The sequence below is a fragment of the Schistosoma haematobium genome, chromosome 7 (assembly GCF_000699445.3).
Source record: "Schistosoma haematobium chromosome 7, whole genome shotgun sequence".
Lineage (NCBI taxonomy): Eukaryota > Metazoa > Platyhelminthes > Trematoda > Strigeidida > Schistosomatidae > Schistosoma > Schistosoma haematobium.
In genome coordinates, this window is record NC_067202.1 from 8641172 (window position 1) to 8659858 (window position 18687).

At 32.2% G+C, this 18687-nt stretch overlaps 2 protein-coding genes across 2 annotated transcripts in view; one reads left to right on the forward strand and one right to left on the reverse strand.

The window, feature by feature from the left end:
• The window catches only part of SIK3_2 (SIK kinase 3), a 53386-nt gene extending 37614 nt beyond the window's left edge, over window positions 1–15772 (forward strand). Inside the window, exons 22-23 of the mRNA XM_051217922.1 lie at window positions 1–2885; window positions 15540–15772. Coding sequence (XP_051064359.1) covers window positions 1–1122 — 1122 coding nt within the window. The 3' untranslated portion in view covers window positions 1123–2885; window positions 15540–15772. The remainder of the gene's footprint in view (window positions 2886–15539) is intronic.
• MS3_00009548 (uncharacterized protein) overlaps window positions 2460–18687 on the reverse strand; it is a 27075-nt gene continuing 10847 nt past the window's right edge. Inside the window, exons 4-10 of the mRNA XM_051217923.1 lie at window positions 15909–16311; window positions 14192–14298; window positions 12648–13428; window positions 11325–11491; window positions 7366–7726; window positions 5362–5927; window positions 2460–3099 (exon numbers count right to left, since the gene is read on the reverse strand). Of these exons, the coding sequence (XP_051064360.1) occupies window positions 2803–3099; window positions 5362–5927; window positions 7366–7726; window positions 11325–11491; window positions 12648–13428; window positions 14192–14298; window positions 15909–16311 (2682 nt within the window). The 3' untranslated portion in view covers window positions 2460–2802. The remainder of the gene's footprint in view (window positions 3100–5361; window positions 5928–7365; window positions 7727–11324; window positions 11492–12647; window positions 13429–14191; window positions 14299–15908; window positions 16312–18687) is intronic.

The window sequence follows — 18687 nt, forward strand, 5'->3', positions numbered from 1 at the left end:
ATCTATCAAGAATGGTTACCTAAGTTAACTGAATTATCACACAAAGCATTTGATGTTGCTCGCGATAAGATGAATAAAGTCAGAGCCACAACCAATTCACAATCATTAGTTTATAATCTAGTCCATTCAGATATACTTCATCCATCAACACATTGTTATACAGCCAATAAAACAAACTCAATGCATAAAGATGAACGTAATAATGAATGTTGTTTGAGTGATATAATTAATAAATCACAGGTTGGTCAGAATTCCAGTACTACTGGTGTTATTTTACATGAGAAAGATGACAAAGTTAATCCTGTAGATGTTGATCCAGATCCAGAGTTGGATCCAGATATCGATGAGGAAGAAGATGATGAAAAAAACTGTGCTTTAGCTCCACTACAAACTCATAAAATTAACGCAAACAACCCATCGACTCATCATTCATCTCGACAGAGACATAGGATAATGAATCAAAATATTGGACAAAATTTAACCTATCCACAACAGGTAATGCCTTTCTTTCATGGTAATTTACTTAACCCAACTGTTATTCAACAACAGAATCAGAATACATTAATTTCTCAGTTACCTAGTGGTACTACTGGAATTAATACTTATGGTCTTCAAGATTTAGTCGATTTCTCAAATCCACAAGCTTTGCCTGCAGCGGCAGCTGCCGCTTCATTATTACTTTTCCGTTCGAGTGATGATGATGAAGATTTAGCTGCTATTGATCGTGTTAATCAACGTTTAGCTTTAAGTAGATTAACTGGGAATTTTACAGATACAAATCAATTAATAAATGATTATCCTAATCTGCTAGGCCCAACACCTCCCCATCAAACATTAACACCTCAACCGCAATCATTGTTACCACCAACAATACAACCAATTAGATCTTTACCTATAACACAATCAACCCTTCAAACACAATTTCCACATTCCACAACAATAAATGAAGCTTTAGTAAATAGACGAAACAATGTGCTGCATCATGATTCACATAACTATTCCCAATCTTCAACAATTTCAACTAATCCTCATACAATTACAGATATTGATGATATCAATTCACCAATCAATTCACAAGCGCCCAGAAGTTATGAAACTGCATCAAACTATGATCAGAAATGATTATGCTTATTGATGTATGATGCATAATGAGATAATAAGATTAAGGAAATATCATATAGAACATTTATTTTTTATTCCTTTAAACATAACATTGTTTGTCTTTCTTAGTGATTATCAGTTTTTTTTCTTATCATAATACTTGACAACTAAAAATGTTTATGAAGTCATCTTTTGTTTTTCATTGCTTGTTTATAAATATCTTAAAAAGGAAAAGAAAACACAATTAGTTCAGTCATTTTATTGTAATATATTTGCAGCATTGGACATATTCAAATTAATTAATGTATTTGCCTGCATTTCATTTGATGTTTGCTTGTATCGACTATGGGTTTATATAGTCCTATGAATGTGATAAATTAATCATCATTGTTAAAATTATTCTCAGCATTATATACATATTACATGTATACCGTATACCTGATCATTTTTTTTGAATAAACAGAGTAATATCGAAATAATTTTATGATTTTTATGCTTTTTAACTCATTTACTTTATATTCTTATCATTAATATTCAAATCAAGTATTTTTGTGATTATGTAACTGCTGGTGACACCAGCCTTCATACCCGTAACAGCACACGTGACCAAGTTGGTCATATTCAAATCCTTCCTACACCTCTTACTAACTTCTGGTTTTGTTTTCATCAAAAGAGAATACTAAAATACTATGTACTTAGTTATTTTTTTTATTTTTAATAATTGAACCTTGATTTTCCATTGTAAATTTATAATTCAAATGGTATTATGTTTAAATATTAAATGTAAACAGTTCGTTTGTTTGTTTTTATCTTTTGGTGGAGAGTTTTTTATAACATGAAAGTGTAGTGATCAAATTATAGATTATTATCAACCGAATTATGATTGACAATCAAGGGTACTTTGTTCCAGTATGAATGTGGTATTCTTTACTCTTTTTATGTTACTAATCGAAATCAGTTCAGAACTATTATCTTTAAATTATGCTATATATATATATATATATATATATATATATATATATATATATATATATATATATATACACTGATCAATATCATATAGTGTATTTGATTGTACTTTTAAAACGTCAAAATTATAAACAAACTAGTGGAATTCTTCGAATAATTTAATTCTACATGATGGCCATATGTCTTTCATGATCTCTATGTCATGATTAAACATTGAATGATTGAACTAATTCATAAATGACTTATCTATATATCCATGAATATGGTGTACTATATCAGTAAAGAATAAGCTGAAAACAAGTTTAAATAATAACAGTAAAACGTATACAAAATATATTTTGCAGATATATATATATATATATATATATTAAAAGATTTCATATACACAACATCAACGTGAATGTGGCTTTCATTGGCACATAGAATATATAGAACAATAAAGGAAATAATTTGAAACATGATATTACAAAGAAAGAACATAATTTTACTAAATATCATTACATCTGTTTAACATAAAGAATAGTTTTTACATAAGACTACATTTCATCACATTTCCTATCGATATAAGCTCATTATATATTCAGTAATATCCTGATTCATTTCTATGAATAAAAGTAAGTTCTCTATCCGATATTGTATCACATTGAAAATGAATAACTGATTAATAGAAGAAAATTCAAATAACTAATGAAAAGAAGAAGAAAATGAAAAACAGATATAACACAATTTCATTTACTCTGTTCTAAAACGATAAGCATTTGCCCAAATATCAGATAAACAAACTGTGGAATGAAAACGAAAAAATACAATTAAAGGTAATGCTATATGTGTAATAATTTTCCATGCCATAGATGAATAATAATTTATATGTATACTATGATTATCTGCGTGTTTCACTTCGAATGTATTCACAAACCACATAGCTAAATTTAATACCAATAAAAATGTAATCATTGTACGTCCTGGTTTTTTCTGTACATGTTCTAATGTTCCAGCGCATCTTCGAGATGCTTCCAAAATGAAAAATACCTAAAATTGAATGAAAAAAAGTGTTAATTACAATGTTTCATTAGGATGAAACGGTATTTTATAAACCAACGACTTAGGATAGTCACTGTTGGACGAAAAAAATTGGCTTTATTCCAAAGTTATCTTCGAGAAACTACATCTTGAAATAAAATATTTTAATAAATATCGTTTTTTATATTGAAGTAAACTGGAATGATGTTTCCTAATTGGCTAGATAAACTATTTATAAAAAGAGATTTTGGTCAAACCACCTTATCTTAGACTGATAAGGATATTTGACGCGGAGAGCTGTTTATTCTTCTTTTTTTTTCTTCTCATTATTGATATCAAAGTTCATCATTTCCGGTTTGCTACATATTAATGTGGTGGCATCTCGGTTGTCTGTTTGTTCCTTCTTGTTATTACAACTTGTGGCCTGTGTCCCCTGTTAATTTATAACGTAACGATACGGCCAATTAGGGAACAGTGAATTATCGATCACACCAATGACACATAAAACCCGTGCGAGCAGTCTAGGGCCCTTATTGTTCCTGCTTACTGCCTAGCCCAGCCAATTAAGTCCAGAACACTAATCTCAGCCTCTGCGATATGAATCGTTTATTTCAAACATACTGGGTTTATATACCAACCAGACAGATCACATCGTATCATCAAAATAGGAAACAACATTTGCACAAGGTTTGGTCAAATGTGGCTGTGAATGTGGGAGGTAGTGATTAATAGACAGGGAATAATCCAAGAATAGTAAATCGTATAATAATAGTTCATAGGTCAAAATAAAGCTCATAATAAGAGGTATATGAGTGTGAATAGTTTAGTTATTTAGCAATTATACGATAAAAATGTACGCATATTATAGGTTCATAATGTGATCCCAAAAGTTACCATTCCTTATGCTTGTCGGGACATAACACTTGTCATATAAACATTTTAATAAACAGCATGTAGAACTTACTGTGTTAACATAGTTTGCATAGATGTATCCTAAAAACATTATCTAACTTCATCAAGTAAGCTAACTGATCTAATGCTTTGACAAGAAGTTTCGTAATGATAAAGAGTACTATGATTTATTAGTGGTACGAGTTGCTAGCTTAATTAGACTAATGATAAAGTACTTACGACAAAAACCAAAGAACTTGCTTTGACACCAGGAAGAGTTGATGGCTTACATTGAGAAAAAACAACTATACATTTCCCACCGGTTATCAGTGGTACCTCAATGGAGGTCTCACTGTGAGAATTGCTGGCTCAAAACTAATCATTACGGCTTCTACATATGATTGAATTTTTTCGAGGTTGAAAAAGTTACTTCAAACTTAAAAATACAAGGCAAATATGAATCATTTGTAACGTCCAAAATAGCTGTATAGAAATTTCGTATCAGTGAAGCGGTTATATGAGATAACATTTTTATTATTCTAATCTGTTTGAGTATCTGTAATCTACGAGCGCCTGTTGTTTGGTATATCACTTATAAAATGACTTGTTCGACAGCATAATTTACACAAACGATAAGGTAACATCTGCGTCAAGACGAGTAAATATTATGCTGGTTTTCCAATCTCCATAATACCACTTAGAATCTACAACTGGAGAATAGATTCTTTAAACATAATTTGAGAGTACTTATCAGCTAAATGATAATCGGTGTAAACGTCTTGAATTATGTGTATCAATACTGACTGACTCTGAAGTAAAATATGTTCAATTTAGATATCATTCATAATTCACTTTGGGAAAAATGTAATTTTAATTGTTTCCTCGATGCGATTTAGTAAATACTAATATCATACTGTGTATGCCTTACTGCAGTTGCTTTTACATTTCACAACCAACTTTGGCCACAGAATAACGGTTGTTCTAGTTCATGTGATTCTTATAGCTGGATTCAGACACCGATATTGTACAACATTCTTAGTTCGTATTTGTACACAATTTAGCAAATAAATGATTGGTTTACAAAATCATATAATCTACCAAGATTGTATGGTTAGTTAAATTCCAATTTGGTTGAGCTTTAGTGAAGTAACTCTGTCACTCACTAAATCAACCCGTATTTATAAACTGTGAATACACATAAACCTTTAATGTGAGTATTCAACACCCATAGATTGCCACATAGTTTACCTTCTTCGTGACTTAAACTAAAGTGTAATTGATTCAAGCTGTAGATTATATCCAAAAACACAAAAAGGGTTTATTAATATTACTACCATCAATACAATTTATTTGAAGAATACAAAATCAAAAAACGCTTACTTGTAGCATAGACTGAATCATTTCCATGATAGCCTTAGCCGCATATAATTTGGCTGCAATTACACCATTCGGTATAGCTTCTAAAGCGGGCACCAATAGGAATAAATCATAGAATAACATCCCAACCAAACCAATCAATAATAAATTATCATCAAACGCTACTTCTTCGGACAGATCACTTAACTTCAGTGCTTGTAAACGAAACAAACTAATTAAACATGTCACTGTACTAACAGATAATAGAACTAGTTCGGTTCCTTGATATAATGTTATAGCTGTATTCCGTCGATCACGTTTCACAATAAATATAAAAAATAGACTCATTGCAACTAATGTTGCCATAAATATTAATAGGCCAACAAATAAACCTTTATGTGAACGATGACATTCAGAGAATTGACTTGTTTTGGGATTAGCTTTACGCAATTTTTCTAAGCGTTCCGATTCTTTACGTACATGTCCAACTTTTTCAAACATTTTATAAAATATTGCACCAGCTATTAAGCTATATTCAATTGCACATGGAAACAAATATGGAGCCAAATATTTGACTGTTATTCCACAACCTGAATATAAAATCAATACAAACGAAAATAGCGAAGGAAAAGTCTAAACGTTGAGAAGACATTATTAAACATTAGACGAATATCACAGAACAATATAGATATTTTGCCCAACGGTATTCGTAAGTTAGATGCAAACAAATTGATTTCCTGTATCATAAATTAAGTACCCCACTAATGGTGATCTACTTTTGCTCAGCAATGCATGTTTGATCCCCCATTTTCATTTACTGTATCTTTATTGACTGTAACGATATTTGTGCATGGATGATATAAATCATAATATTTAAATGGAAAGGGCTTACGACTAAGTTCACTAGATCCCAAATGCTATGACAAAACGAATAATATAATTATTTCAAGAATTATTTTCACAATTCGACCGCGTGAAAATGATCAGAATTGGGTTTTGGAGATTGTTGAATTTCACTGAAATCATGAACTGACCTAGGTTAGAGAACCATTGGAAATCAGAAAGCCCTGAACGATCTTTTCGTCCTAGTGTGAGACTCTTCAACAGATCGTTGCCAATGGAGCTAATCCATGTCAAATGTGAGGCAGTTACTGACCAAAGAAGATGGTCGTGCATTACTTGACGTTAAATACCGAACACCGTTGGATGCCGGTTCAGTAGTCTCGAGGTTGAGCATTAGCGCGCGAGACCGAAGGTTCTGCATTTGATTTCGGTGTGCGGTGTCGTTGATATGTACTGCTGAGGTAACCGATACTATGATAAAACGACCATCCAGCACTTCCAGGTTTCGATGATGGTCTAGCTTGGATATGTTTATGATTGCAACGACATGTGAATTAGCTATTACACAACTCAAGTATTTTTGAATTAATTACTGCAAGTGATTATTTCGGGTTGAACGGACCAATCTCTAAGGTCACACTGTTACAACTGTTTCCAGCTGGATGAGAAAGTTCTTTGAAATTCCATTAAAGTTTTCATATAAAATGTTTATGTGTATTATTTATCCTCAAACGTTTAATTTTTTTCCTTTTGTTTAAATTCGAAATAAGATTTCTTTCAGTCTCTTTTGACATACGTAATCTACCAACATGTTTTCGATCAAACGTTTATCAAAATTTTGGCTTATAATCGAATCCTAGATGCTTGTTTTCTCCTATTTCGGAAACACTAAACGGAAGTTCATATACTCCGATGTTATCGTTTAAGTACCTATCACTTTAAATGTAAGCACGATGTTCACTGTGTTACCAAGTTTAGACAATTATGGAATTCTCTAACGGGTAGGATATTTTTAATGAGCTGAAAAGCTTGCCGATATTCAGGATTGAATCAGATTTGTTTCTGTCGCTAGCTTTCACGATTCCATAGCTTATTGGTTAACTCATCGGTATTCGAAGTAATAGGCAGTAGGCTTAAGTTTCAGTGCGAAAATCAACACTAAAATGTAAATATATCCACACATACCTAACACTGCTTGTTCAGCTGCATGAATAGTTGAGTTATCATAACTTGTATGGTGAGATTTTACATTAGCATGATGTTTTTTTCTATTTAATAAAACCATATTTGCTAAATTAGTCAAATTAAAAGTTGATAACTTTTCTCCATTTGTATATTCATACAAAGTTGTATTATTATGTGGTATTTTTGCGTCTAAAAAATATTCCGATGGAAAAACTATAGTCGAATCCGATATTAACTCTTCATCATGTCCTGGTTCACTACCAATTTCATCGACAATTGTTTTTAACCATTGACATAAATTAGCCACAGCCAAATGACATAAAAGAAAACGTAAAACAAATTTTTGTACATTGAATACAACCTAATTAAAAGAATAAAGTGATAATGAATAAATGATTTGGAATAAAAAAATATATATATTCAGAATGAATACCATGATAACATAGAATAAGGTAGTCAAATTAAATCTGAATTTAAACAAAACAATTTATAAGAAATGATGGATAGTGGCTAGCAGTGGAATCCATAACGCGCGTTTCGTCCTATTTGGGACTCGTCAGCTGGATGTACCTGCATCTCAGAGAGTTTATGTTCACTCCGGGACTCGAATTAAGGCAATATCGAGGCATACGCACAGTATGCACATATGTCAATGACAGACTGATCAATTGCAGTCTTAAAAAAACCTCAATGGGAACATACAAGCCAAACAATACCAAGTGAAAATAATTTATAATAGAGAAAACACTTCAACATTAGACGCTCCAGGATATCAATAAACAAAATCAATAATTTATTGATATAACGATAAATAAGAATGGAAATACAAAAAGATTATTTATGCTTGGTGTCTTGTATAATGAGTTATTGTCACTTAGCTAGATTTCAAGTATATTACATTTACACTTCTGACAATTTTTACACAGAATCAGCTGTATGAATATTTTATCACAAACAATTTATTACTGTACCATTGTCTTTCTTAATGTTAGCTGGAATAATGTTCTGTAAAACAAAATGTTATTATTAACCTTATTCTATTCATATGAAGCATGATATTGGTTACAACTCAACAATTAATAAGTCTACATTTTTCAGTCATACTCAGCCTTAATCAAGACCTGTTCTAATAGCTGTTAACGTGTTTTACCATGACATTGAGAGATGAGGATCCAAACCATTGTGGTAAAATCAATTCACTCAAGAATAAGCATATCGAATCTATATTAGAAGGTCTTCGGGTGGAATTATAACTCGTCTCAACGAACATCCAAGCTACATATAAAGGACTACTAATGATGGTCTAACTTGGATCGATTTTATGATTTCTATGAAATCCTGCAGAACTGGAAAATTTATGAACCAGTTTAGCAAGAACATTAATTGGTACTTTTAACAACCACCAAATTGATGTCAATAAAATCACAGTAGTTCAAAAAGGATTATCCAACTACAAGGGAAGACGAGTGGCTGAAGTTTTTATGTTTTAACAAACACAACCGAGTTTGATAAAAGGGAAGATGTTGAGACGGCTTCCGAGAATTACGACGGACCTTCCAGAGGCCCTGAAGAAGCCGAAGAGTTTCCATCCAATCACAGCGTGATGGAGCTTTCTAGAGTATCACAGTTGCATGCTACGATTGAATAGTAGCATAACTTGCCTCTAAGGATTGGCTGAATTATAATGATGTCATAAAAATCGCTATCTAAAATACCCATGATTTTCCGTACATTTTGACTCTTATCCAGCTTTCTTCTGTCTTCTGATTTTGCGACTGTAGGGTTCTATACGTTCGAGTGCCGTAGTTACATACCGTTTTCTGCGTTAATCAAGTAGCGAACAAAACAGGAGGCCCAACGATCCACCTACTATGGGTCATTTATCCAAAAAGCCACACAATTAATCCTTTTCACATATCACACCACCATAAAACATTCAAATATTCTTAACCTTACTCTTCCACAACAAAAACACCCTACTTTTTACACCCACTTACACACAGCTATGTCTTGCACAATAAAAAATAACGTTGACAGAAATTACGTAACAGTAACATGATGAGACTAAATTGGCTTTTAATTATGCAATAAAAATATTCTGCTTTGCGTGCTTTGTACTATTTAAACGTGTATTAATCCACTTGTTTTTTTCAGTTCTTTAAAGAAGTGGCTTACACTTAAGTACGATACATCGGAAATTTTATTTCCTATTCACTAGGATTTTGCAAACATGCTCGTTCCAACTATATATAGGTCGATAAAGCCGATTGGTTTATCTGGACATTTATTGGTGACACGGCGCAACTATCGGGGCTCAGTATGATCTTTGTCTTGATCTTGCTTTTTCTTATTTCACATCCAGTGATTTCCGACGATTTATGAACCACATAGCAATGATTAACTATATTTTTCCATGTTACTAATTTATTTGTACAATGTTCACAAGAATATTTATTTAGTTGATTGTTGTTCGTCGAAACTTCAGGGTCTTCTGTTTGCTTATGTTCCGTCTTTTGTTAATCAAATTTATTTATTTATTAAAGAAGATGTGTATGCGTGTGCCTTATCAGCTATCCTTGTGTTTTACCATTCTTTTAGACAGCCATTTATTAAACATACAGATGTCTATTTTTATTATTTCTGTTTCTTTATTCCCATGACCATCTTTGTTATGACGACGTATCTCTTTACTGCAGCTTTCATTTAAACGTTTGATTTTCAGCTTTCGTTTTCTAATTATGATAGGTTGATCATGATCAAATTTACCTGGTTTTACATTGGTTGAGATGTCTAAACAGTTTTCAATTGGTTGTTCGTTAAGTACTTGTATATCTGCCTGTAGTTGTCTGATCCAACTCTTTGTATGGGCTTTTTGTATTATTCTTTCTATCATGCTGTTATTCATTTTACTTGTTTGGCTGTGTACCATAAGTTCAGTCTACTTCTGATTTTCTCCGTTAAGTTTGGTAGTTTATTGTTCTCTTTTAATTCATCTACTGTTTTCTGCCTTTTATCATTTATTCCTAGAATCATCCATCTCGCAATATCCAACATTGTTTCTAATTTTGTTGAATCTCTTGTTATAGCACTATTGTTTCTAGGCCATATATCAGGGCAGGTATCACTGTTGTCTCAATTAATCTTGCCTTCGTTTTTAAGTTGATGTTATTTGATCTTAAGATTGGTCTTATTTTGCTTATTTCATTCTGTGCTTTTGTGTAATTTTTTGTAGCTTTTTTAGAGCCAGGAGAATCTTCTTGAAGGATAACTTCGTCAAATCCCAGTCCAGTTTATCAGCTTTACCCTCAGTAGTTTTGTGTATCATCTTTGAGCATTTTGTAATTAGTTAGTTTTCAATAAAGTTGTGGATTGTCCAGATCTATACCCAGCCTCTCGCGTTGATACATGAGAGCACGTCCCCACGATCCAGGAGACACAACGTAGACGCGCGAGTCGAACTAATTTACCTAATGCTAAATAAATTTAAAATTATCAAGTCAAACCTTGTTTATACTGACAAGCAATTATCACTTTTTTAACTCTCGTCAATTTCCAGTCAGAAGTATTATTATTATAAAACTAAACACTTTTTAAAAGTAAATGAGGCAGTCACTCCCCGAAGACAATGTAAGATGACCGCACAGTTTCGTGAATTAGCTGTAGTTACACACTAACACCGTTGGATGTCGACTCAGTGGTCTAGAGCTTAAGCGTTCACGCGTGAGACCGAAGGTCCTGGGTTCTAGTTTGACGTGAGAGACCGTGGACGTTCACTGCTGAGGAGTCTTATACTAGAACGAAACGGCGGTCCAAAGCTTTCAAGTTTGAAAGAGTGGTCTAACACTGATTCATGCATCAGTGCATTCATATTAACCTAATGTTATTACCTAAACTCGACTTGTATTCAAAGTCGTCATAATTTTAATCCGTCAGTTTACTGATTTCTGCATAGTTCTTACCCGATGATGTTTAAATAAGAAGTATGTTTGCCAAAACACGTAGACAAAATGAAGTAAATGTAACGGAATCCATAAATGCCCATGACATGAAACCACTGAATTAGCTCCTTCCTCCCATGGTTCTGCTATTTTAAAGCCATCGAATATCATTACACCAAAACCAAAACCTTAAGTGATAAATTTATGGAACATAAAAATAAATTAAACATTATCTGGGGCTTATTCATTGTTATTTTAATAGTTACAAAATTGAGTTAATTTGTTGGAAACTCTTAATTTATTTCTCATCTTGACTGTTACCTATTAGCACGATACATTTGCAATATTCATTTTAATGACCACTCTCCACCTATATTTCCCTGTAAATCAGTAAGTTTATTTTTAAATATAATCTATTGTATTTCTGTCCATACATTACAAATTCTGATACAAATGGATAGAACAACCATAGTATATTTAATCGAAACGAAGCATATCAATAGTAACAAGTATATTATTCCACATTAATCAATCACAGTGTAGTAATGAATATCATATCTGTTTAACTGATTTGCAATATAGTTATTAACGAGTGACTTGGCACTGTTTGTATTATTATTTGATATCAGATGCTTGTAGTTGCTTGAGTGAAATATTCGAGTTTTGGTTTTGTTCTATTTGTCACTAGTTGGTGACGTAAATCAACGCTTTACAATGGGATTTATACCCAAATTAACAAATGTCACGGTCAGATTCGTTGCCGCCAAGCTTTTTGGTTAGTGACTGATTTTATGTAACCCGATGATTACCTATATTTATTGGTCACTAAGTAGTGACTAGAGTCAAGATCACTTAGTCTTTATTGGTGAACCAATTCGATCTGTTAAGTTACAATATAGCCACTAATCTAAGTAACTGGGAATAACCTACACAACGTTTTGATCATATATATGGTTCGTTGAGCATTGAATCATTGTTCAGTACTCAAAGATCAGTTAGTGTATAAATCTCAAATTCACAGAAGGTCATTAGGGGCCTGAATAGCTTATTAATAATATAAAACTTCGAAGCTGAAAGACTCCAGTTTGCATCCACCATGAGGCATCATATCCCATATGATTATAAGTACATCTTGCAGATGAGTGACAATTAGCACAGAACCTAGACACAGGAATTCCTTCTGGCTATCATCAACCGTCTTACACTGCAGGAAATTACAGTACATTTAAACCTAAATGAAGATGATGTTATTTAAAATGCTTCTAACAAAGAAATTGAAGTTTCATTGACAATAATCGATAATCAACTGTGCTCATTTTCGTTAATAATCAATTAATTACTTACCGACAGCTCCTAAACGCAAATACAAATTAACGCCTTCTGTGTCTCGTGAAAAATAACATTCACGTCTAGATACTCTTGGTTTATCACCGAAAAGAATTGCTAATGGATAAAATGACCCAGGTTGTGCCGGACTGCTTGACCGTTCACCGCAACATGATGTCATTCGCTTTTTCTTCGATTTAAATGTGTTCACATTTTTTGCTTTTACAGCCAAACAATCATTTTTCTCATTTGGCTTCCTTGTCGAGTTATATCCACTTTGACTAACATCACTACTATCCTTTATGCCAGAGGCATGATGATTAAAACTGTTGCATAGTTTAACTTTGTTTAAAGTAAAATAAACATCATGTGCTCTCATAATTTGTAAATCATTAATAACAGTATTGTTACTATTATTATTATTATTATTATTATTATTAGTAGTAGTAGTAGTATTACTATGATTATTTTCACCACCAATGGTATGATTGCATTCATTATTACTAGGACTATTATTATCATTGGAAATGTTTATTCTACTAAGTTGTAGATTCATTTTATTCCGTCGATTATTATTATTATTTGTTTTAATTTCATGATTATTAACATTAATAGAATCAATAATAATTTTATTTTCTTCCCCTTCTTTTCCTTTATTATTATTATTGCTTTTAATATCATTATTATTACTGTGAATATTCCCATTGTGATTGACATTGTCATTCTGTTTAGTCAGAGGTGTGACAGAGTTAGCAAATTTAACATTTAGAGTTGGAGATTTTTGTTCATTTTGATTCGACTAAAAGAATGGTAAAGTAAAATATAGTGAATGTACATACAAGATTGAAAGAGAGAGAAATACAATATTAAATTAATAACGTATCCTAAACTGGTATAACGAACGGGAACAGAGATGGAGACAACTTAATGTAACCAGAAATACAATTACATAGTAATTCACTAAAATGAGAATATCATACGTTCAATACTTCACTTGGGAAATGTCCTTAAATTGTCTCAGACGTTATTGTTCCTTCATTTCTATACAAATCACTTTCTGATCCCGTTCTCTTCTCTTTGATCTTATCAACCTTTTTCGATTGATGTTACCTACTACTTATATCTGTCCACATGAGTAGCATACACTACACTGGTACGCTGGTGAATAGTAGAAGACAGTTGTTGACAACAAACCTTAAATCAATGTGTTGTTCGATAATAACTCTGACTAGATGATGCTTACTCTAAGTCTATCACTAGTATCGGTTCTCTTAACATTTCACGTATACAATGTTACTGATTCAATGTCAACTGTCCTACTTTAAACTTCCTTTAGTCACCAAACAGAAACTACTGCTTTTTTTAAATTAGATAATCGTGCAAGAAACTAACTAAAAGGTTTTGATCAGGTGAAGACTAAAAAACACTCGATTAAATAGAGTATTTCTGATTTTCGATTAACCTGTAAAATATAAGATAAAAATTTCATTCAACAATGAACTTAGACAGAACTTTATTCATTCATTTTGTTTATTTTATTTCATCATCTAACAATATTTTACCTCATTGTTTGATAATTTGTGGTTTTCTTCGAATGGATTTTCTTCGTCTTCATTTGAACTAATATTATCATCATATTGATCAATGAAACGTGTTCGATCTTCCAAATCTGAATAATAAAATTAATAAAACAACTAAATGTGTAATATCAACTGGAAGACGATACTTCACATGGTATTGTTTACTTGAATTTCCTCATCGATGTTTAGGACTGCAACCGATCGGTTTCTTATTGGCATATATGCATACTGTGTGTATTGCCTTAATTCACAAGCATTATAAGCAAAGATGAATAGTGGCTGGCAGGACTAAGTAACTAAGTGGATAGCGCGATGGTGTTTGAAGAGAACGGCACTAGGGTGGAGTCCAGAAATGAACATCAACTCTGAGATGCAAGTACATACAGCTGACGAGTTCAAAATAGGATAAAACGCGTGTCCTGGATCCCACTGTTAGCCGTTATTCATTTCTAGACAAGTATACCTTTTAAAAACAGTTTGCTTTTTTAAGGTGATAGATAGTCTTTGAACAATCATTTTCTTTCATGGCCAGTTCAGCTGAAATACTGGACTTTAAATTTTATTAAATATTCCGTTGATCTACTAAATAGTCTGATTAGGTTTCGCGAGTGATAAGTTGATGAGTGATAATATCAGACTATTCATTCGATTGTGAGGTCAGCAACCAAATAAACTTACAAAACAGGTTTCAACACAACAATAACAATATTTTGATTCTATGGTTCAAATTCGAGGGCTAACTGTTGACTTAAATCCTATATTATTATCATATTTCTTGCTTAATGTACAAGGTTGGTAAACGTCTACGGAATGACCAATGAAGCTCTAGGAAACACTAAACCAAGGCGTCTAATTGACTAAGCAATTACAAAATCACTCACGAATAAAGTAGCACAAAAATGGCATCCTTATATCATTGATTTGATGACAGATTCTTGAATAAATGAAGAAAATTTTCTACTAGTTTTTTTAGACATTATTGTCAATATGTTATAGTAAATTAATTCAATGATTATTGAATGTGACCACGTTATTTACTATTTACTCAGTAAAATGAGAAATATTGACTAATTATTAGGATCGATAGAGTTTCTAATTAAAGGAACTTGTGAACATTTTTAAATTTTGTAACAGAGTTGGCGACTACACAACATGTTAAAGACTGATTAATTATGACCCTGTATTTAGGTTTTGTGATTTCTGTGATACTCTGACACTAAACCTTTGAATTTATATATTTGAAAATAATAATGTTAATTCTTGAATTTTACGAAATTAATCAGCAAAAGTTATCCATTTTTGTGATGCAATCTTTTCTATCCTCCTATAGATATATTTTCAGTAGTTGAAATCATGAGTCAATTGAAGCTAGACCACTATTGAAGACCTGGAAGCACTGGACGCCCGTTTCGTCCTTGTATGGGACTCCTCAGCTGTGCGCATCCACAATCCTGCCCCCCGCATGAGATTCGAACCCAGAACCTGTCAGTCTCACGCCCAAGCGCTTAACAATTAGCCGGCCGACATCCAACGGTGTTAATGTCTGACTTCAACTAATCCATATAACTATAAATATATATATATATATACGAATGTACAACCTAAGTAAATAATTTCATCGGAAAGAACAATTTTCTTCACTAAATTCTCTTTTTCTTATACAAATTTTCATTAATATAATTATAAGAAATTGGCTTACATTTCATATTTGTAGAATCCATATGAATCGCTGTCGAATCACTATGACTATCAGTAGATAATTCATGTGTATCATGAATAAATGTAACCAAACGTAATTTATCTTCATTTTTTTGTAATTGTAAATTCCATTGATTTTCTCCATAATTATTTATGTTATTATTATTATTATTATTAGTAGTAGTAGTATTAGTAGTAGTATGATGGTTATTTATAAGATTATTTTCAGTTTCTTCTGGTGAACTATGATGATTTGGCCATCTTCGTCTAGCTTCATTTATTTGATTCATAAATACAATTTCTTGTTTATGACGTAAATTCTCTTTACGATCATAATAGAATATTAATGATTGTAGATAAGCCAATGCCAGAATGGATAAACAATATTGAAATATTAAAAAATTCTTTTTTTTATTAAACATGATTATTCAACCACGTAGATAATGATTATGGTAGATAAATAGTTGAAAAAAACAAAAAAAAACATTTTATGAATTAATTATTTTAAACTTTAATAGTTAAAAATCAAATTATCAGTATAGGGTTGCGGGATCGTGAATGATCACTGTCGCTGTGGTGTCCTACAATAAGACGAAATGGCCATCCTGTGTTTCCAGGTTTTCAATGGTAATCTAACATCAATCAGTTCATAATCTCAAGCAAAAAAACTCAAATTCTCCCATTTTAATAATACAATTGGCCATTACATGACATAGAGTTCATTTAAGATTTATTCAATTACATTTGGATAGAATATTGACTGAACTTCAAAGTTTAGTGATTATTATCACATTTTAACATACTTTCATAACATTAAATCTGGCCATGTTCAAAATATAAGGTATTATCTTAAGTAAGCAAGTACTTATGAAAGTTTCCCTTCTTATTTCCCCGATATTTCATTATTATTATAACCATGTAGGGCCAGTGAAATATCACTTAGTCTTAGCCAAATCATCCAGCTGTTAAGTCACTGAATACTGAACAGATTATAGATCCCTGTCAAAGTTAACCCCAACCAACGCGCATCAGTTGATCGTATACCATGGATTGGCTCATGTGGCGGTGGTCTCACTATCTGCTCATTACTCATTCTTATTAATATATTTAAAAAATAACGTCCTCTGTGTTATACAGTCTTCAAAGCAGGCATAGTATTTTGATACGTCGATGAGGTAATCGATGTTAGCTGCTGACCGCGAAGTGTGACTTCAAAGTTAGCTGGTTCGTCACACCATTACCGTCTAACTCGAGTTGACCCCCATTCATTTCACATAGATCATCCAGGTTAATGATTTACAAAAACAATCGTTTTGCCGCAAAATTGATGACATTATCATCATTAGTTAAATTCATTTTACGTAAATAAAAGGAGTAAACTGTGGTGTGGTTAATATTTTGAGCAAAAATCTACTTCCTTGTTATTCTTTTTATCATTAATTATCAATCAGAAAGATTGATATTTAGGTTCATTTATTTATTTTTAATCACAAATTAATGATCACTGAAAACTGTAATATACTGAGTAGCTTTTTGTTCCTGGTGTTAATCTCTTTAATAATATGGAATATTTCCACATTGCACCACTAACAACATTTTTCTCAGTCGAAAATCAAAGACCCGACAGTTAAAATTATAAACTTCAGTTGATTTACGATACAGTGCCTTCCGAATGAGTAAACTAATTGCGTTCCTGTAAGAAACTAGTAATCATCAGTTTAGTACATTCTTAGAGTCAATTGTATAATTTATAATTAATACTTCAGAATATCTAATGACTATAACGTCAAAGATGGTACTTAATGTTAAAAGTTTACATAAATGAGCTAACAATTTTTTTTAAAAAAATTAACTCTGTTTACGTCTATTATTGAATAATCAGGTGAAACGTTTTATCGAGTCACTGGAAAGAGCCGCCTAATAGGTATAAATGGGATGAAGAATAAAAGAAATCTTACAGAGGTTACTGAGGAGTTCATAATGAATGGAGCATTACCTTCAGAAATATAACAAGAGCAGTCACATATGAAATCCAAATGGAAGAACACATATAGATGTATAAATCAGATAAAAAACGGGAGCCCAAATCTGATGCCGCTATCTAAAGTTTGGAGACTTTGATGTTGGGAACACTAATGGAAGATTCAGTTGGCAAAATGAAAAGGTGACAGAAAATTGAGTCGCGACCACACAGTCAACTAAAGAGAGTGAAAATGTTACGAAGAAGTGCAAGTGATCTTTAAAATAACCTTGTAGAAAAATTATCCCAGCTAGAAAGCGAGAGGTGTTAAGAACGGATTCTATACAAGAGTATCTATTAATTTAGTATGATTTTTATTCTTCATTATGTTCCCTGGATTTATCACAATGTAAAATCGATTTGAATTTCAACTATCTCATTTATCAGGATGGGGTTGTGGAGATTGTTATGATTACTAAGATTATGAACCAATTGATGTTAGACCACCATTGAAAACCTGGAATCATTGGCCGGCCGCTTCGTCCTATTGTTGGACTACTCAGCAGTGCGCATCCACGATCCCTCACATGTGACTTTAGCCAACGAACCCCTAAGCTCTGGACCACTAATTCTGCGACCAACGGTTTTAATGTCTGTTATATCTAGAGCTTAGTTTCTTATTATACCGCGTATAAATTGAGCACTCGAACGCTAGAACTTCAATGGATTCATAATCTTGCACAATCTTTCATCTACTGTCTGAGGTAGGTAAGTGCCTCAAACTCAACACAGATTGAACTCCATTGGTCACAGCTTCTCA